Raw genomic sequence first — 22,441 nt, forward strand, 5'->3', positions numbered from 1 at the left:
TGTATACAATTATGACTTGTCTTTATACTAACAAAATCAGTCAAGGTATGTTTGAGCAATGACAGCAGATAAACACATAAATTCTCGTTTCGGGGTTCAACTTGTACTAAAAACTTGTGATGTTTAGTAATCGTGTGATGAATATATACAGGACCAATTAGATGAAATGTTTATCTACTTGACATGTAGTTTAAATACTATACTGTAAAATACTTTAAAATATATTTTTTGGGCGTTTTGTTTGGAATTTATTTTCACCAATTTTTGATGAGTTAAATGTAATATATAGGAAAAAAGGTATATTTGCTGGATTTATTTTTACTGAATCATTCCTTCAGCGAAAATACCGAAAATCAATTCTAAGCGAAAATTAATTATTCTACAGTATTAGGTAGCATAATTAATTGCATCAGCGATCATAAAAACTATATTCTATGGATCAGGAATGGTTCTTTGATTGTACTTACGATTTCACAGAATTCATCGTCTGTCAAATCATTAATGTCATTGTCAAAATATTCATCTATATTGTCTTCAACATCTGTATAATAAAATGAGAATGAAATTATACCTTTGTAATCACAACTACTGTAAACAGCATCATCTAACTATAAACCTGGAAAGCATATACAGTATGAAGGTGATAAATATATACATGTATACACCTAAAGGGTTCTGACAGTCCTCATATGACTGTCTAAAATCTGTAAAAATATTTATTGAAAAATATTCAATTTTCAGCCACTGCATTTCATCTGCCCTTTAATCAATTACTGTATTGTAAGCAAGACTAAGTTCCTGGAATCTACTTACCATCAAGAATTGTATTGTAAGCAAGACTAAGTTTCTGGAATCTACTTACCATCAATAATTGTATTGTAAGCAAGACTAAGCTTCTGGAATCTACTTACCATCAATAATTGTATTGTAAGCAAGACTAAGTTTCTGGAATCTACTTACCATCAATAATTGTATTGTAAGCAAGACTAAGTTTCTGGAATCTACTTACCATCAATAATTGAATTGTAAGCAAGACTAAGTTCCTGGAATCTACCATCAATAATTGTATTGTAAGCAAACTAAGTTCCTGGAATCTACTTACCATCAATAATTGTATTGTAAGCAAGACTAAGTTCCTGAAATCTCCTTACCATCAATAATTGTAATGTAAGCAAGATTAAGTTTCTGGAATCTCCTTACCATCAATAATTGTATTGTAAGCAAGACTAAGTTCCTGAAATCTACTTACTATCAATAATTGTATTGTAAGCAAGACTAAGTTCCTGGAATCTACTTACCATCAATAATTGTATTGTAAGCAAGACTAAGTTTCTGGAATCTACTTACCATCAATAATTGTATTGTAAGCAAGACTAAGTTTCTGGAATCTACTTACCATTAATAATTGTATTGTAAGCAAGACTAAGTTCCTGAAATCTACTTACCATCAATAATTGAATTGTAAGCAAGACTAAGTTCCTGAAATCTACTTACCATCAATAATTGTATTGTAAGCAAGACTAAGTTTCTGGAATCTACTTACCATCAATAATTGTATTGTAAGCAAAACTAAGTTTCTGGAATCTACTTACCATCAATAATTGTATTGTAAGCAAGACTAAGTTTCTGGAATCTACTTACCATCAATAATTGTATTGTAAGCACGACTAAGTTCCTGAAATCTACTTACCATCAATAATTGTATTGTAAGCAAACTAAGTTCCTGGAATCTACTTACCATCAATAATTGTATTGTAAGCAAACTAAGTTCCTGGAATCTACTTACCATCAATAATTGTATTGTAAGCAAGACTAAGTTCCTGAAATCTACTTACCATTACTAATTGTATTGTAAGCAAGACTCGGTTCCTGAAATCTACTTACTATCAATAATTGTATTGTAAGCAAACTAAGTTCCTAAAATCTACTTACCATCAATAATCGTATTGTAAGCAAGACTAAGTTCCTGAAATCTATTTACCATCAATAATTGTATTGTAAGCAAGACTAAGTTCCTGAAATCTACTTACTATCAATAATTGTATTGTAAGCAAGACTAAGTTCCTGAAATCTACTTACCATCAATAATTGTATTGTAAGCAAAACTAAGTTCCTGAAATCTACTTACCATCAAGAATTGTATTGTAAGCAAGATTAAGTTCCTGAAATCTACTTATCTTCAGTAATTGTATTGTAAGCACGACTAAGTTCCTGAAATCTACTTACTATCAATAATTGTATTGTAAGCAAGACTAAGTTCCTGAAATCTACTTACCATCAATAATTGTATTGTAAGCAAGACTAAGTTCCTGAAATCTACTTACTATCAACAATTGTATTGTAAGCAAAACTAAGTTCCTGAAATCTACTTACCATCAATAATTGTATTGTAAGCAAGACTAAGTTCCTGAAATCTACTTACCATCAATAATTGTATTGTAAGCAAGACTAAGTTCCTGAAATCTACTTATCTTCAGTAATTGTATTGTAAGCAAGACTAAGTTTCTGAAATCTACTTACCAGCAATAATTGTATTGTAAGCACTACTAAGTTCCCGAAATCTACTTACTATCAATAATTGTATTGTAAGCAAGACTAAGTTCCTGAAATCTACTTACCATCAATAATTGTATTGTAAGCAAGACTAAGTTCCTGAAATCTACTTACCATCAATAATTGTATTGTAAGCAAGACTAAGTTCCTGAAATCTACTTACTATCAATAATTGTATTGTAAGCAAAACTAAGTTCCTGAAATCTACTTACCATTACTAATTGTATTGTAAGCAAGACTCGGTTCCTGAAATCTACTTACTATCAATAATTGTATTGTAAGCAAAACTAAGTTCCTGAAATCTACTTACCATCAATAATTGTGTTGTAAGCAAAACTAAGTTCCTGGAATCGTTTTGTTGCTTCATCGTCTCCTAGATTTTTATCAGGATGTACTTCTAATGCTTTTAATTTATAGGCTTTTCTTACTTCATCTATAAAAGATAATATAAAATGCTATAAACAAAATAGAAATGAACGCCAGAAAGGATGATTTTGCATATCCAGTAAATTAATAATTTTGCCAGCAACCAAAGAGTCATAATAGCCGCTGACAATCATCTATACGAACAGCTAAATGTATAGGATCTGTCATCTTTGATGACAGCACAGCTAAGAATTAAAGATATCGCCACGAAATGAACAAATCTGGTGAGGGCTTGTAGTTTTCAAGAATTTGAAAATGTAATATGAACAGCTCCACTGATGACAGCAGAGCTAAAAAACTTTATTTATTCGGTAAATATTACTACTACACAAATCACTTATAATTATATATCATAGTTCTTTCTAGTAAGACTTCCTCGTCATATATGCACAATCTTTTTACTATAATGCAGTCTATCATGTGTGTATTTTATTTAATGTCATCAATGAGGACTTCCAGTTGCTGCAACCAAATAGGTTGATTGCATTTTTTTAAATCACATATATGCCAAAAATATTAGGACAAAATAACATTTCACTAGGAATGAACAAATCTGAGATAGATGCCTTCAAGGTACCTATCATATATAAAATGACAAAATATTTATGGAGTTCATATTCTGTCCCGTGTTGTAGAGTTCATATCCTGCCCAGTGTTGTATATACAGTTCATATCCTGCCCAGTGTTGTATATAGAGTTCATATCCTGCCCAGTGTTGTATTTACAGAGTTCATATCCTGTCCAGTGTTGTGTATACAGTTCATATCCTGTCCAGTGTTGTATATAGAGTTCATATCCTGTCCAGTGTTGTATATACAGAGTTCATATCCTGTTCAGTGTTGTATATAGAGTTCATATCCTGCCCAGTGTTGTATATACAGAGTTCATATTCTGTTCAGTGTTGTATATAGAGTTCATATCCTGCCCAGTGTTGTATATACAGTTCATATCCTGCCCAGTGTTGTATATAGAGTTCATATCCTGCCCAGTGTTGTATATAGAGTTCATATTCTGTCCAGTGTTGTATATACAGAGTTCATATCCTGCCCAGTGTTGTATATACAGAGTTCATATCCTGTCCAGTGTTGTATATACAGTTCATATCCTGCCCAGTGTTGTATATAGAGTTCATATTCTGTCCAGTGTTGTATATACAGTTCATATCCTGCCCAGTGTTGTATATACAGTTCATATTCTGTCCAGTGTTGTATATACAGTTCATATCCTGCCCAGTGTTGTATATACAGTTCATATTCTGTCCAGTGTTGTATATACAGTTCATATCCTGCCCAGTGTTGTATATAGAGTTCATATTCTGTCCAGTGTTGTATATAGAGTTCATATCTTGTTCAGTGTTGTATATAGAGTTCATATCCTGTCCAGTGTTGTATATAGAGTTCATATCCTGCCCAGTGTTGTATATACAGTTCATATCCTGTCCAGTGTTGTATATAGAGTTCATATCCTGTCCAGTGTTGTATATACAGAGTTCATATCCTGCCCAGTGTTGTATATACAGAGTTCATATCCTGTCCAGTGTTGTATATAGAGTTCATATCCTGCCCAGTGTTGTATATACAGTTCATATCCTGTCCAGTGTTGTATATACAGAGTTCATATCCTGCCCAGTGTTGTATATACAGAGTTCATATCCTGTCCAGTGTTGTATATAGAGTTCATATCCTGCCCAGTGTTGTATATATAGAGTTCATATCCTGTCCAGTGTTGTATATACAGTTCATATCCTGCCCAGTGTTGTATATAGAGTTCATATCCTGTCCAGTGTTGTATATAGAGTTCATATCCTGCCCAGTGTTGTATATACAGTTCATATCCTGCCCAGTGTTGTATATACAGAGTTCATATCCTGCCCAGTGTTGTATATAGAGTTCATATCCTGTCCAGTGTTGTATATAGAGTTCATATCCTGCCCAGTGTTGTATATACACAGTTCATATCCTGTCCAGTGTTGTATATAGAGTTCATATCCTGCCCAGTGTTGTATATACAGTTCATATCCTGTCCAGTGTTGTATATACAGTTCATATCCTGCCCAGTGTTGTATATAGAGTTCATATCCTGTCCAGTGTTGTATACAGAGTTCATATTCTGTCCAGTGTTGTATATACAGTTCATATCCTGCCCAGTGTTGTATATACAGTTCATATTCTGTCCAGTGTTGTATATACAGTTCATATCCTGCCCAGTGTTGCATATACAGTTCATATCCTGCCCAGTGTTGTATATACAGAGTTCATATTCTGTTCAGTGTTGTATATACAGAGTTCATATTCTGTTCAGTGTTGTATATAGAGTTCATATCCTGCCCAGTGTTGTATATACAGAGTTCATATCCTGCCCAGTGTTGTATATACAGAGTTCATATTCTGTTCAGTGTTGTATATAGAGTTCATATCCTGCCCAGTGTTGTATATAGAGTTCATATTCTGTTCAGTGTTGTATATAGAGTTCATATCCTGTCCAGTGTTGTATATACAGAGTTCATATCCTGCCCAGTGTTGTATATAGAGTTCATATCCTGCCCAGTGTTGTATATAGAGTTCATATCCTGCCCAGTGTTGTATATAGAGTTCATATCCTGTCCAGTGTTGTATATAGAGTTCATATCCTGCCCAGTGTTGTATATACAGTTCATATCCTGCCCAGTGTTGTATATACAGAGTTCATATTCTGCCCAGTGTTGTATATACAGTTCATATCCTGTCCAGTGTTGTATATACAGTTCATATCCTGCCCAGTGTTGTATATAGAGTTCATATCCTGTCCAGTGTTGTATACAGAGTTCATATTCTGTCCAGTGTTGTATATACAGTTCATATCCTGCCCAGTGTTGTATATACAGTTCATATTCTGTCCAGTGTTGTATATACAGTTCATATCCTGCCCAGTGTTGTATATACAGTTCATATCCTGCCCAGTGTTGTATACAGAGTTCATATCCTGCCCAGTGTTGTATATACAGAGTTCATATTCTGTTCAGTGTTGTATATACAGAGTTCATATTCTGTTCAGTGTTGTATATAGAGTTCATATCCTGCCCAGTGTTGTATATACAGTTCATATCCTGCCCAGTGTTGTATATACAGAGTTCATATCCTGCCCAGTGTTGTATATACAGAGTTCATATCCTGTTCAGTGTTGTATACAGAGTTCATATCCTGCCCAGTGTTGTATATAGAGTTCATATCCTGCCCAGTGTTGTATATACAGTTCATATCCTGCCCAGTGTTGTATATACAGAGTTCATATCCTGCCCAGTGTTGTATATACAGAGTTCATATTCTGTTCAGTGTTGTATATAGAGTTCATATCCTGCCCAGTGTTGTATATAGAGTTCATATTCTGTTCAGTGTTGTATATAGAGTTCATATCCTGCCCAGTGTTGTATATACAGTTCATATCCTGTTCAGTGTTGTGTATACAGTTCATATCCTGTCCAGTGTTGTATATAGAGTTCATATCCTGCCCAGTGTTGTATATAGAGTTCATATTCTGTCCAGTGTTGTATATAGAGTTCATATCCTGTTCAGTGTTGCATATACAGTTCATATCCTGCCCAGTGTTGTATATAGAGTTCATATCCTGTTCAGTGTTGTGTATACAGTTCATATCCTGCCCAGTGTTGTATATAGAGTTCATATTCTGTCCAGTGTTGTATATACAGAGTTCATATCCTGTTCAGTGTTGTATATACAGAGTTCATATCCTGCCCAGTGTTGTATATAGAGTTCATATCTTGTTCAGTGTTGTATATAGAGTTCATATCCTGTTCAGTGTTGTATATACAGAGTTCATATCCTGCCCAGTGTTGTATATACAGTTCATATCCTGCCCAGTGTTGTATATACAGTGTTCATATCCTGTTCAGTGTTGCATATACAGTTCATATCCTGCCCAGTGTTGTATATATAGAGTTCATATCCTGTCCAGTGTTGTATATATAGAGTTCATATCCTGCCCAGTGTTGTATATATACAGTTCATATCCTGCCCAGTGTTGTATATACAGTGTTCATATCCTGTTCAGTGTTGCATATACAGTTCATATCCTGCCCAGTGTTGTATATATACAGTTCATATCCTGCCCAGTGTTGTATATACAGTGTTCATATCCTGTTCAGTGTTGCATATACAGTTCATATCCTGCCCAGTGTTGTATATATAGAGTTCATATCCTGTCCAGTGTTGTATATAGAGTTCATATCCTGTCCAGTGTTGTATATAGAGTTCATATCTTGTTCAGTGTTGTATATAGAGTTCATATCCCGTTCAGTGTTGTATATATAGAGTTCATATCCTGTCCAGTGTTGTATATAGAGTTCATATCCTGTTCAGTGTTGTATATATAGAGTTCATATCCTGTCCAGTGTTGTATATAGAGTTCATATCCTGTCCAGTGTTGTATATAGAGTTCATATCATGTCCAGTGTTGTATATAGAGTTCATATCCTGTCCAGTGTTGTATATAGAGTTCATATCCTGTTCAGTGTTGTATATAGAGTTCATATCCTGTCCAGTGTTGTATATAGAGTTCATATCCTGCCCAGTGTTGTATATAGAGTTCATATCTTGTTCAGTGTTGTATATAGAGTTCATATCCCGTTCAGTGTTGTATATATAGAGTTCATATCCTGTCCAGTGTTGTATATAGAGTTCATATCCTGTCCAGTGTTGTATATAGAGTTCATATCTTGTTCAGTGTTGTATATAGAGTTCATATCCTGTCCAGTGTTGTATATAGAGTTCATATCCTGTCCAGTGTTGTATATAGAGTTCATATCTTGTTCAGTGTTGTATATAGAGTTCATATCCCGTTCAGTGTTGTATATATAGAGTTCATATCCTGTCCAGTGTTGTATATAGAGTTCATATCCTGTCCAGTGTTGTATATAGAGTTCATATCCTGTTCAGTGTTGTATATATAGAGTTCACATCCTGTCCAGTGTTGTATATAGAGTTCATATCCTGTCCAGTGTTGTATATAGAGTTCACATCCTGTCCAGTGTTGTATATAGAGTTCATATCCTGTCCAGTGTTGTATATAGAGTTCATATCCTGTTCAGTGTTGTATATATAGAGTTCATATCCTGTCCAGTGTTGTATATAGAGTTCATGTCCTGTCCAGTGTTGTATATAGAGTTCATATCCTGCCCAGTGTTGTATATAGAGTTCATATCCTGCCCAGTGTTGTATATAGAGTTCATATCCTGTCCAGTGTTGTATATAGAGTTCATATCCTGCCCAGTGTTGTATATAGAGTTCATATGCTGTCCAGTGTTGTATATAGAGTTCATATTCTATCCAGTGTTGTATATAGAGTTCATATCCTGTCCAGTGTTGTATATACAGTTCATATCCTGTCCAGTGTTGTATATAGAGTTCATATTCTGTCCAGTGTTGTATATACAGTTCATATCCTTCCAGTGCTGTATATACAGTTCATATTCTGTCCAGTGTTGTATATAGAGTTCATATTCTATCCAGTGTTGTATATACAGTTCATATCCTGTCCAGTGTTGCATATAGAGTTCATATCCTGTCCAGTGTTGTATATACAGTTCATATCCTGTCCAGTGTTGTATATAGAGTTCATATGCTGTCCAGTGTTGTATATACAGTTCATATCCTGTCCAGTGTTGCATATACAGTTCATATCCTGTCCAGTGTTGTATATAGAGTTCATAGTCTGTCCAGTGTTGTATATAGAGTTAATATCCTGTCCAGTGTTGCATATACAGTTCATATCCTGTCCAGTGTTGTATATACAGAGTTCATATCCTGTCCAGTGTTGTGTATACAGAGTTCATATCCTGTCCAGTGTTGTATATACAGAGTTCATATCCTGTCCAGTGTTGTATATAGAGTTCATATTCTGTCCAGTGTTGTATATACAGAGTTCATATCCTGCCCAGTGTTGTATATAGAGTTCATATCCTGCCCAGTGTTGTATATAGAGTTCATATCCTGCCCAGTGTTGTATATAGAGTTCATATCCTGCCCAGTGTTGCATATACAGTTCATATCCTGTCCAGTGTTGTATATAGAGTTCATATCCTGCCCAGTGTTGTATATAGAGTTCATATCCTGCCCAGTGTTGTATATAGAGTTCATATCCTGCCCAGTGTTGTATATAGAGTTCATATCCTGTCCAGTGTTGTGTATACAGAGTTCATATCCTGTCCAGTGTTGTATATAGAGTTCATATCCTGTCCAGTGTTGTGTATATAGAGTTCATATCCTGTCCAGTGTTGTATATACAGAGTTCATATCCTGCCCAGTGTTGTATATACAGAGTTCATATCCTGTCCAGTGTTGTATAGAGTTCATATCCTGCCCAGTGTTGTATATACAGTTCATATCCTGTCCAGTGTTGTATATAGAGTTCATATGCTGTCCAGTGTTGTATATAGAGTTCATATCCTGCCCAGTGTTGTATATAGAGTTCATATCCTGCCCAGTGTTGTATATAGAGTTCATATCCTGTCCAGTGTTGTATATAGAGTTCATATCCTGCCCAGTGTTGTATATAGAGTTCATATCCTGCCCAGTGTTGTATATAGAGTTCATATCCTGCCCAGTGTTGTATATAGAGTTCATATCCTGTCCAGTGTTGTGTATACAGAGTTCATATCCTGTCCAGTGTTGTATATAGAGTTCATATCCTGTCCAGTGTTGTGTATATAGAGTTCATATCCTGTCCAGTGTTGTATATACAGAGTTCATATCCTGCCCAGTGTTGTATATACAGTTCATATCCTGTCCAGTGTTGTATATAGAGTTCATATGCTGTCCAGTGTTGTATATACAGTTCATATCCTGTCCAGTGTTGCATATACAGTTCATATCCTGTCCAGTGTTGTATATAGAGTTCATAGTCTGTCCAGTGTTGTATATAGAGTTAATATCCTGTCCAGTGTTGCATATACAGTTCATATCCTGCCCAGTGTTGTATATACAGAGTTCATATCCTGTCCAGTGTTGTATATAGAGTTCATATTCTATCCAGTGTTGTGTATATAGAGTTCATATCCTGTCCAGTGTTGTATATACAGAGTTCATATCCTGCCCAGTGTTGTATATACAGTTCATATCCTGTCCAGTGTTGTATATAGAGTTCATATCCTGCCCAGTGTTGTATATAGAGTTCATATCCTGCCCAGTGTTGTATATACAGAGTTCATATCCTGCCCAGTGTTGTATATACAGAGTTCATATCCTGTCCAGTGTTGTATATAGAGTTCATATCCTGTCCAGTGTTGTATATACAGTTCATATCCTGCCCAGTGTTGTATATACAGAGTTCATATCCTGTCCAGTGTTGTATATACAGAGTTCATATCCTGTTCAGTGTTGTATATAGAGTTCATATCCTGCCCAGTGTTGTATATACAGTTCATATCCTGCCCAGTGTTGTATATACAGAGTTCATATCCTGCCCAGTGTTGTATATACAGTTCATATCCTGCCCAGTGTTGCATATACAGAGTTCATATCCTGTCCAGTGTTGTATATAGAGTTCATATCCCGTTCAGTGTTGTATATATAGAGTTCATATCCTGTCCAGTGTTGTATATAGAGTTCATATCCTGTTCAGTGTTGTATATATAGAGTTCATATCCTGTCCAGTGTTGTATATAGAGTTCATATCCTGTCCAGTGTTGTATATAGAGTTCATATCATGTCCAGTGTTGTATATAGAGTTCATATTCTGTTCAGTGTTGTATATAGAGTTCATATCCTGTCCAGTGTTGTATATACAGTTCATATCCTGCCCAGTGTTGTATATAGAGTTCATATCCTGCCCAGTGTTGCATATACAGAGTTCATATCCTGTCCAGTGTTGTATATAGAGTTCATATCCTGTCCAGTGTTGTATATACAGTTCATATCCTGCCCAGTGTTGTATATAGAGTTCATATCCTGCCCAGTGTTGTATATACAGAGTTCATATCCTGTCCAGTGTTGTATATACAGAGTTCATATCCTGTTCAGTGTTGTATATAGAGTTCATATCCTGTCCAGTGTTGTATATACAGTTCATATCCTGTCCAGTGTTGTATATACAGAGTTCATATCCTGTTCAGTGTTGTATATAGAGTTCATATCCTGCCCAGTGTTGTATATACAGAGTTCATATCCTGCCCAGTGTTGTATATAGAGTTCATATCCTGTCCAGTGTTGTGTATACAGTTCATATCCTGCCTAGTGTTGTATATACAGAGTTCATATCCTGCCCAGTGTTGTATTTACAGAGTTCATATCCTGTCTAGTGGCTACGCTGTACAACAAATTTGTTTCTTTTTCCCTCTAAGCCTTATACAAATTATCTGTCAGGAGTTTCTCAGTGAAACTAAACAAGCTGAAAAACATTAATTTTAATTTCAAGTATTTTATATTTAAATACACCTGATTCAAAGTGTTTTTTAATAAAATCACAGTATTTCTCAGTGCAAAGGTTGCTTAGTGGAACACAGTTTGTACAACTTTTCAGAATTGACACAGTACGTCTCTTCTACTCATATTGCTACAGTATTAGAGCAAACTACAGCATTCATGTTTAGCAGTTATGTTTAGCATCCAAGTACAATTAAAAACAGTAATACATAAAGAATTTATTGTTGTGAAGACATAACGGACAAGTGTATCTGTATAGTGAATACAGTTTATGCATTATGTACACTACTATTGATGATGTGTTTCTAACATCATTGTACAATATCAAAATGCGCCCCAACAAGGAATTACAAAATAGGTGGATCAATATGATTGATATGATTGGTCAACAACTTTTGAGGCTGTTTAGAACTGGGTCAGTCCTCCCCATATAAAGAAGCAGGAACTTTATTGATGTTAAAAATCCAACTAGATATGATATAATACATGATGGTCATGCAATGCAACTGACCTCTGAACAATATTCCAATCACGGTCACTTGAAATCTTGCGAGATATTGCAACTAAGTGATTCAAAGTCAGGGAGTAGGCACAACAGCGGGAACAACCACTATGTAATCGAACATTTTGTGTATGTATGTTTTGGAAGGTTGCAATGTCAAAAAAATGCTTAATAACTTGATTTAAAAAACATATGCGTTATGGTTATAACAATGCAAACCTTGAGGTACTCAGTAAATAATCCCTGTTCATGTTGACTGATTTGTCGTTATAACTAGCCGTGGTTAGGGTTCAACTGTATACCGATGGTGTGTATATAATTGACAATTGAAGCAAAATACCTTCCCGGACACAAAACGCTGTGAAACCATGGCTATCGTTATAACCATTCCTGGAAAGTAAGCTCACTAACTCAGTGTGTATTTACTAAAAAGAACTTTCAAAATTGACGTCATATCCTATGAAATCAGGATACTTTTGACAACAATTTCCCCTTAGTAGAGGCTCATTTTGATGTGACGGTAGTGGGACACATAGTTTTTAATTTCAAGAACATTTTTTTGTATCATTCATCAGCTTAGTAATAGGGTGTACATTGAAATGAACATAATAAACACACCCCATTACTTGTAACACAGCGTAGTAATCCGTATTGACCCAAAATATAACTCCCTCATCTGAGCCGAATTCACCTCTCTTTCCATTTTCTTTACATGCGTGTATTTAGCCACTCTCACAAACTATTTAGGATGTTGTGTGTAACCCCATCTATAAGAATGTCGTTCTCATTTGGTTTAAAACGAGATTTTCCAAATACCAGGAGTCTATAACATACAGAAACACTACAGTTATTGGCAATGACGTAGTAGCGCCATATCACAGCCCCGAACATATTGTACTGTATCACGTCGCAGGAGACGGCGACCCTCTACACGGGAAAAAGGCCACGCTGTCGTGTTGGCTTTGTGCTTTCGTAAGTCAACACACAAATATCACGACCACAACATACATAGAATCGGAACCTAATAATATGATTAATAAATTGTGAACCAACCTTCCGATGCGTTGGGCGAAAGACCTAAGATTTCATAAGACGATAACTTTTCATCCCAAATGTTCTCCATTTTGTTTTGTTATAAAACGCGCCACCAACGTTTCTTTTTTTCACGCATGATGGCGCTTCTTGAAGTTTCAGCATGTGCGCGAAGGACTCTGGGATAGATAATTTGACAATTGTGTGCATCCTGCAGTTTACTGTATTTAATCTCAGTTGGTTGTCTGGGATTTAATATAAATTTTATTGATTAACGTTACAGGAAATATGATGTAAAGGGAGGTAGTCGTCACGCAGTGCATGTGCGATATTTGTGTTGTTAAACATTGATTTCCCACAATACAATGCGCTCTTCTAAAGGAAATCACAAGTATGAGGTATTACCTGGGCCAGACTTGCACTAATTACCGCCGGTGACTCCTTCGATACTTTCCAATCACCTAAAAATACCTAATTAAAGCTTAGTAACGTCTCAGTTTGTACTCGTTGACCAATTTTGCAATCTCCATTTTTTTGAAATAATCATCAAAATGTGACAATTCAAATTACTAGTAAAGTTTAACAAAATTCGATGTGTAAATTTAGTTCCTAAAAAAAAATTAATACATACATACATTATTCACAATAGAACACTTTTCGAGAGATTTTGAAAACTGAAAATAAAATAGTTCCAGAAATTGAAGATGAATAAGTGATAATGTTTCACAACATTTTTACCTACATAGTCAGCTTATTAGTTTAGTTTTATTTAGTTTTACAACATGACCCGATATCTTTATCCTCGGGGTGAAAACAAAGACCAAAAACTCGCAGAAAACGGTACTTTGCGATGGTTGTTGAGAGTCCCCTGAATAGCGTAACAAGATTAGCCCTACGTGTTTAACATATATGAATTTGGTTGTTCATGATTACTTCAAAGTTGAGTTTGTGTTGTTTTCTCGAGTTTTCACCGGCTCCACCGGCGTTCCACAACAGCGCGCACAGAGCCCATAGAAATACGTGGTACAGTGGTGCGCGTCTTAGCAACGTAGAACGTCCGTGACGTAGCTCCGCTCCCGTGGATACTGATAATTTCAACATATGACATATTAAAATTATTAAAGCGGGAAAGTTGTCACCTGCGCATGTGCACAGGTGACAACCCTCCTGCTTTAAATAAGGTGAATCCACAGAACAGGTTTTGATAATAAACTAACAATATTTGTGTTTAATCTTCACCAATTACCAACAATTTAGCCCTGCGTACAGCACTGTGTGTACGGGGACGCGTTCGGTTGATAGATGTCCCCACCATAGCCCTGTGAACTTCCATAGACAAAGTCCGGGACTTTGAAGAATATTACTTTTTTAATGAAATAACATGCTTAGGTGCCAAAAATGATGATTGATTACCAGATAAATCCAGAACTCCCAGTTCGGAGTCCAATTGTGGATGAAATCGGCTCCTTTGCCCTAAAATTAACGCATTCTCTCGCGTGAATGAAATGGCGGCGTTTGGTGGATAATTCCTCCGGTACTTGCGCGTTTACAATTTGTCCGTCTTTGCTAGTCGTTTTTTTAAGACATTTCAGTTTCAGATAACTCTGTAATGGTTGTTACGGATAACTATCGTAATTTCAACCGATTTCGGCTGAGAAACTACTTATTTTTAACTTGCGCACCAATTACAGTGCGCTCCCGGATTTTGTCTATGGAGGTACGCAGGGCTGTGGTGGGGACATCCATCAACCGAACGCGTCCCCGTACACACAGCACTGTACGCAGGGCTACGAACAATTATATTATGTGTATCGATAGTAATACAACAGAACACCTTTTATTCCGTGGTGGATATTCATCCGAAACGTGTCTTATATATGCAACGAATATTACATCTTAGTCTTCAAAAAGCAAGGTCATTTTAGACCTGCAAAAGACATTAAATACCATAGACCATACAATTCTATTTGACGAATTAAAATTACAAACGCATCCCCAATTTTCGAATCTGTGAAACACCACTCCATGATCAAGCTAAAAACATAAAATGTGTTACAATGGTTCTGTTTTTTTGTTATCCTGGCCTTACATTTATGCTCATTTAATTTTGAGAATACCGGATGATCTATCCTCGAGACTGTCACACGCAACGTAATATTACCGTAATTGGTATAGTACAGGTGTGATGGTTCAAATACCAAAATGGCAACAGTAACAGAAAGAGTTCCCTGGCGGCGATGATAACATACGAACACGGATCCAACAGGTGAGGTTTCAGCTGGTACTGGTATTATTATACTCTGCAAACATCCAGTACAATAACGCGGTAAAACTCCACTACTCCAATAACTAGATACTTAAACTCCAATACAATTCAACGAGATCTCCGATCTGAACTCAGTGCTGAACAACTCCCCTATATATACCCCCACTGTCTATAAATAGACCATTACATCAGCATACATAATGAGTCTGGAACTTACTACACATTTCTAGAATGTTCTATTACCTTCTATTGCCTCCTACAGTGTTCTATTACCTATTCAACCAGTTTCTAAAAAAATCTAGAATATTCCACCCAGACACAGTACGGTTCTAGAACATTATCAGTGACACAGAAGTGGTAAACAAGTCGTATGCGACATGCCTCCCCTCTCAAGAATATTATAACATATAATATTACATGACTAGCAACGACGTCACTAATACGAATACGATAACAATTTCAAATAAAACAACAATACAATATATCAAATCGAACTGAATAAAGCTCTGAGTACATAAATTCGAAAATCACATACAGTAGAATATAATAAAATATGAAATATAGTCATAAACGAATAACATTCTACTATACTGTTCAAAAGTTCCTCAGTCCATCAATCTACTCAGGTAGTCCGCTACCACATTGTCCCGTCCAGGAATATCCTCAACACGATAATTATATCCTTGCAGAGTCATCGCCCATCTCATCACCCGGTCATTTGCAAACTTGGCTTTATCCAGGTAAAACAATGGTCTGCAAAATGAACTCCACACCGGCTAAATATAGGCGAAATTTATTCACGCCCCATACAATGGCCAAACATTCCCTTTCTACAGTTGAATATTTCTTTTCTGCATCGGATAACTTCTTACTTGCATAAGCAACTGGATGAAGCTTCTCACCATGATTCTGCATAAGTACTGCTCCAATTCCTACCTGAGACACGTCCGTCGTTCGCAACACAAATGGTTTCTGTGGGTCTGGCAATTTCAAAATTGGTTTGCCCAATAAGTATTCCAGCAAAGTGTTATATGCTTTCTCCTGGGCCTCTCCCCATACAACTTTGTTAGGTTGTCCTTTCCTTAGTAGGTCACTCAAGGGTGCTGCAATAGTTGCGAATAAGGGAATGTGGTCTCTGTAGTAATTGACCAGCCCAAAGAATGATCGGACACCTTTCTTGGTCGCTGGTCTTTGGGCTTCTCGAATTTTCTCTATGTTGTCATGACTTGGACTCACCCAATTGTGTCCAATTTCATGACCCAGGAATTCTACTGATGTTGCACCCAGAACACACTTGGATGGTCTAGCTGTTATGTCCGCTGCCCTCAGTCTTTGTAACAACTCAGATAATACTTGAACATGTTCATCCCAGCAGCTTGAATAAACTATCAGGTCATCTATATAGCTTCCAACCCCCTCCATACCTGACAATAATTTCCTGATTCCCCGCACCAGAGTAGCTCCCGAATTCTTCATTCCAAATGGTATTCTTAAAAATTCATAAGTTCCATCGGGAGTAACAAATGCTGTCTTTGGTATATCTTCTTCAGCTACTGGTATCTGCCAATAACCCTTACTTAAATCAATTTTTGACAGGAACTTACTATTATGTAGCCTCTGAAATATGTCCCCTGTTGTTACCATTGGCTCAGGGTCGGTTACAGTGACCTTATTTAATTTCCTATAATCTACACATATGCGATTCGATCGATCCTTTTTCTTTACAATCACCACCGGTGACGCATAGGGTGATGTGGACTTCCTGATTACTCCCATTTTTAACATATCTTCAATATCTTGCCTAAGGTTCTCCCTTATTGCATACGGTAGTGAGTATGGCTTAGATCGTATTGGTGTATCATTTGTCAGGTCAATCTTATGACTGATTATCTTGGTCTTTCCTGGCAAGTCAGTAAACACCTCATCATAAGTATTGACTAAACCCACCAGTTCTTTTCTCTGGTGTTCTGTCAGGTCTGTACCAATTTGAACATTTTACCTGACTCCTTGGGTTTACAAGTTGCTAACTCTAGAAGATCATCTTCGTCTACAACATTCTCTTCATCTGACTTGTTGCACCCCGCTGTAGCTGCGCACACAGCATTCATCAGGTCTATGGCCGTGTTTGGTGAGTAACTTGTCTCACTTACATCTGGTTGAGGTGACATCTCCTGCTCAACATACAACTTTAACATATTCTCATGATACGTCTTCACTTTGTCACCTACCCTCACTCGATAATCGTTTTCGCCTATTACCTGCTCCACCACATAAGGACCCTTCCACTGCATCAACAGCTTGTTGTTGTCAGTTGGCAGCAAAATTAACACCTTATCTCCTTCCTTAAGCACTCGCTTCTTCGTTTTACGATCATAGTAACACTTGTATCGGTTCTGTGCCTTCTGTAATTCCTCTCGAACAATCTCTAAAGTCTGTTCTAACCGATCTCTAAACTCAAACACATACTGGTAACTATTAACTATCTCAGGAGTATCAGTCCATTACAAATGGGGTGATAGGGCGTAGACATCAGTCTCTTAATGCTGAGCAATCTGGATACTTCTTGCATGCATTCTGACACAAACTGAGTCCCCATGTCACTTAGTACTTCTTCTGAAACCCCCAATCGGCTATAAAAGTCAATCAACGCCTCGGCTACAGTCTCTGTATCTATATTTTTAAGTGGAACCGCCTCTGGATACCGTGTAGCATAGTCCACCATAGTTAAGATGTATCGATGACCCCCGTCACTGGCTGGCGTAATTGGTCCAACCAAATCTATCGCCACACGCTTGAATGGCATATCAATTAAAGGCATCTTACCTAATGGGGCCTTCACAACTGATCCCTTTGAAACAGTCTTCTGGCACACATCACACGACCTACAAAAACTGGTAACATCTTGATATAGCCCAGGCCAATAAAAGCTAATCCGGTCTTCTGTCTTCTTTATCCCCATGTGTCCACCAAATATTGAATCATGGGCAATCTCCATAACACGAGTCCTCAACAGTTTCGGCACAACCACTTGACGTACCGTCTTGCCTCCTGGAACTGAACGATCCCGATACACACGATATAGCAAGCCTCCATATACCTGGAACTCGGTTGTATGGTGCCCTCTCACTTCTGGTTCTCTCTTAGTATAATACTTTTTCAACGATGTGTCTGCTTGCTGCATCTCGATTAATTTGTCTTTTGTTACTTGTGCTCCAGTCTTTACATCACACACTTTGAGTGGCTTCACCTTACCAGATATCTTCGCTTGCGCTCTGGTTGTTACTGCTCCACTCACATTCCACACTGGATCCGGGTCATCTGGTGGTCTTGCTCTGGGCACATTCCCAACAATTAACTCATAGATTGGGTCCTGCACACATAATGCTTCAACCGTGCCTCTCAAATATGGCGTATCAATTTCCACCATGCCGACTGGAACCCTTCTTACAGTACGATCAACCATCAATATATGACCCATCTTTTTTGTATACTGGTCATCTGGTACCAAGCTCTTCTTGACTATAATGCCATTACACCCAGTGTCTCTCAACATGGTCACAGCTGTGTCACCAACCTTCCCTTGACCCACAGGCAAAGTCCTGTCCTCCACAACGCCACTCCGTTCCATACATGCACCATTCACAACCTTTAACTGCTCCCCCGATGCTAACAACAAATGGTCCTTCTCAATCATTTTAGGCACATCACTGTTAATTTGAACAGCACAGCTAGCACTGATATTAGACTCCTCTTTAACCACTGCAGCTGCACCAGTAGTAGTGTTGGGTTTGACACTCTTTCTTTCTTGACCCCTGTGTTGTCCACTACGACAGAACTTATCCACATGTCCTATGGCACCACACTGAAGGCACTGTTTACCTTTGTCATGGTTGACATCAGTAACGCGGGATGAACATTGTGCTGCTCGATGACCAACACCCTGACATACAAAACACCGGATACTACTGCCCTGTCCCACATCAGTATTTCTAATGGCAGTCTTATTATCATTACGCCTCACCTGGTCCTTCGTGGATAACTGTCAACCATGTGCCACTAGGTAATGCATTGCTATTACTGCCAACTCATCTAAATCTTTGGGTGCTCTTTCTCTAAGATAAACTGCAAGATCTCTTGTACAGGCACCAATAAACTGCTCCTTCACCATCAAGTCGGTAACACCATCATATGTTGCTGCAGTGCCTGACAACTCAACCCATTTAGCAAAATAATTCTTAAGCCGCACAATTAACTGGTCAGGACTCTCAGAACTTTCAGGTTTAATTTCACGAAATCGCTTCCTGTACCCATCCCCTGTGAAATCGCATCTTGTCAACAGCGCCACCTTCACACGATCATAGTCAACTGCATCAGTGTCGGACATTCTAGAATATACTTCCAGTGCTCTACCAGTCAACAGCACACTCAATTTTGTGGCCCATCCATCTCTATGCCAACTCGCATTCGTTACAAACCTCTCAAACTGCAATAAATAACTATCAAGTTCATCCTTACCATCAACAAATGCAGGCAACTTTGGCGACTTTGCATCACTGACCACATTTCGTTGACTGCCAACAGCCTGTTGGAGCCCCGGCATTGCAGCTTGCAGCTCTAATTTCCTCAACTCAAATTCTCTTTCCTTTTCTCGCTGTTCTGCTTCCATTTGCAATTTCTCTCTTTCGCCTGCTTCCGCTTCCATACGTAACTTTTCCTTTCTTTCCTCAATCTCCATTTTCCTTACCTCTGCTTCCCTTTCCTTTTCCCGCTGTTCTGCTTTCGCTTCCAGCCGTAACTTTTCCTTTCTTTCCTCAATCTCCATTTTCCTCACCTCACCTCTACTTCTATTTCCATTTTTGCCTTTCTCTCTTCCCTCGCCACTTGTCTGTCAGCCCGATGAGAACTCAGTTGCTCCAAAATAAATTTCCTTTTGTCTTCTCCAGTCATTTCCAGTTCATCCACCCATTCCATCAACGCTTGTTTCGACATATCTTTTATCTCGCTGGCCATGTTGTCTTCTATATGTCTTCACTGTTCCCGGACGAGCCCTCAGATGTCACACGCAACGTAATATTACCGTAATTGGTATAGTACAGGTGTGATGGTTCAAATACCAAAATGGCAACAGTAACTTCCCTGGCGGCGATGATAACATGCGAACACGGAGCCAACAGATGAGGATTCAACTGGTACTGGTATTATTATACTCTGCAAACATCAAGTACAATAACGTGGTAAAACTCAACTACTCCAATAACTAGATACTTAAACTCCAATACAATTCAACAAGATCTCCGATCTGAACTCAGTGCTGAACAACTCCCCTATATATACCCCCACTGTCTATAAATAGACCATTACATCAGCATACATAATGAGTCTGGAACTTACTACAAATTTCTAGAATGTTCCATTACCTTCTATTGCCTCCTACAGTGTTCTATTACCTATTCAACCAGTTTCTAAAAAAATCTAGAATATTCCACCCAGACACAGTACGGTTCTAGAACATTCTCAGTGACACGGAAGTGGTAAATAATTTGTATGCGACAGAGACAAACTTAACTACATACAATGTAACTGATTTCCAAAGACTAGCAAAACCTTCTGAGTGTCTATTGTCCAACAAACCTAGCTTAATTTTAGAGACTTGCTTTAATTCCTATTCTGCAGTTTGTTAACTAATACCAAAGCCTCACTCTTCCAACAATCCATTTTTAATACAACTTGTCTCCCAATTAATGGCCACCCGATGCCTAAAATGTTAAACATTATTCTAATTTCCTCATTAGACATCTGACTTTCTTTATTTCGCACACATTGTTTTAAACCTTTTTTCAAGTCAATGTGTGCGCATGTCTGTTGAGACTCCGTTACTCTGTGTGTCGATCTTATATTTCTATTTCGAAATAGCCAAATCAACGTTAAAAACCCTACATTCAATCACAGTCCCGTGCTAGAGGGACTGAGAAATTCGGACATCCCATAATACGATTATTTGTTTTGTTCAATCGACATTGGAGCGTTTTCTTAACACAGTGATAAAACACAATTAGAGCCTGGTACACGTCCAACATATTGGAAAATTCTCAAATCAAATAATATTGGATGCTGCTCTCTTGATTGGAAGTATTAACTGGTGGTCATTGCAAATATCCCGGGACATCGTCATATTATACCCTGAATATAATATCAAACAACCTTTAGAATTATTTTAGTTGTCCGAGATAGAAGGGGCACTTTAAAAATAACACTACAAGCCAGAACTGGCAACCGTCGAACAGAGAAGTGAATTAATTGGAGGTCGACACCATGAATAATACTTTGTGCTTGGGACAACATAAGCGTATTCTATCCAACGTGATATGTTTGCTAAAACATTGATTGAACATTAAATTTCTTCCAAGTTGCATCAACACCAGAAATGAATTGTTTGTTTTACCCATGGAGATTCATGGCTTTACCTTGCACAGTTTAGATTAGGGGCAATGTGTAGCTTTATAATACCATGAACAAACAAGCCATTCACTTCTAAGCTTTCGATCAAAGCACCCCACCCCCCAAATGTTCAACTGACATGTACATATACGGCCAAACTGATTAAGTCACATCAAACAGGAAGTTACTCCAAAAATAGCAAAATGTGGATTTTGTTGCATCTCTGCCTGTCTTTGGGCACGAGTTTTAACTCAAACATAAACTAAATTCCCATTGTGACAAAAAACTAAAATTCAGTCTTCAAATAGCACCCAAACTATAACTATAGCATTTTACAAAGCGAATGACAGTATGCAATGCCTTTGAATGGTCAACAGAATGAGACTTTATTTTCATTTCGAGTTTGTACACTAAAATAGAGAATATCCATGAAGTTTTGGATCATTTTTTTACTATGCTATTTGCTATATTATGAACGCTATAATGTGAACATTTTCTAATGTAGAAATAAGTGAACATATTCCCAACTACTGCATGTGTACAGAATGATGTTGGTTGGTTGATTGAGTTATTTTGGGGGTTGTGTGCAGCATGGAGCTCCATGCGTGTAGCTACCTGACTTGACAGTGAATCACTTCATGTTCATGGTATAATAATGCAAGATGGAAATCGCAGGTGGTCATTCAATGTACATGTATTGACACTAATATGGTGCATTTAATGTTTTTGCAACTTACTACTGTAGCACAATGGTGTATCCAAACATTGCTTTCATAATTGGGACACACTATTCAAAAGATTTACACCATA

The 22,441-nt window shown here is 37.4% G+C and overlaps 1 protein-coding gene across 1 annotated transcript in view; it reads right to left on the minus strand.

Annotated features, from left to right (window-relative positions):
* The window catches only part of LOC102800672 (uncharacterized), a 28,539-nt gene extending 15,462 nt beyond the window's left edge, over window positions 1-13,077 (minus strand). The window contains exons 1-3 of the mRNA XM_085498978.1: window positions 12,949-13,077; window positions 2,864-2,986; window positions 468-541 (exon numbers count right to left, since the gene is read on the minus strand). Of these exons, the coding sequence (XP_085355104.1) occupies window positions 468-541; window positions 2,864-2,986; window positions 12,949-13,018 (267 nt within the window). The 5' untranslated portion in view covers window positions 13,019-13,077. The remainder of the gene's footprint in view (window positions 1-467; window positions 542-2,863; window positions 2,987-12,948) is intronic.
* Between the last annotated feature and the right edge of the window lie 9,364 nt (window positions 13,078-22,441).

The sequence above is a fragment of the Saccoglossus kowalevskii genome, chromosome 5, assembly GCF_978046115.1.
Source record: "Saccoglossus kowalevskii chromosome 5, keSacKowa6.1, whole genome shotgun sequence".
Lineage (NCBI taxonomy): Eukaryota > Metazoa > Hemichordata > Enteropneusta > Harrimaniidae > Saccoglossus > Saccoglossus kowalevskii.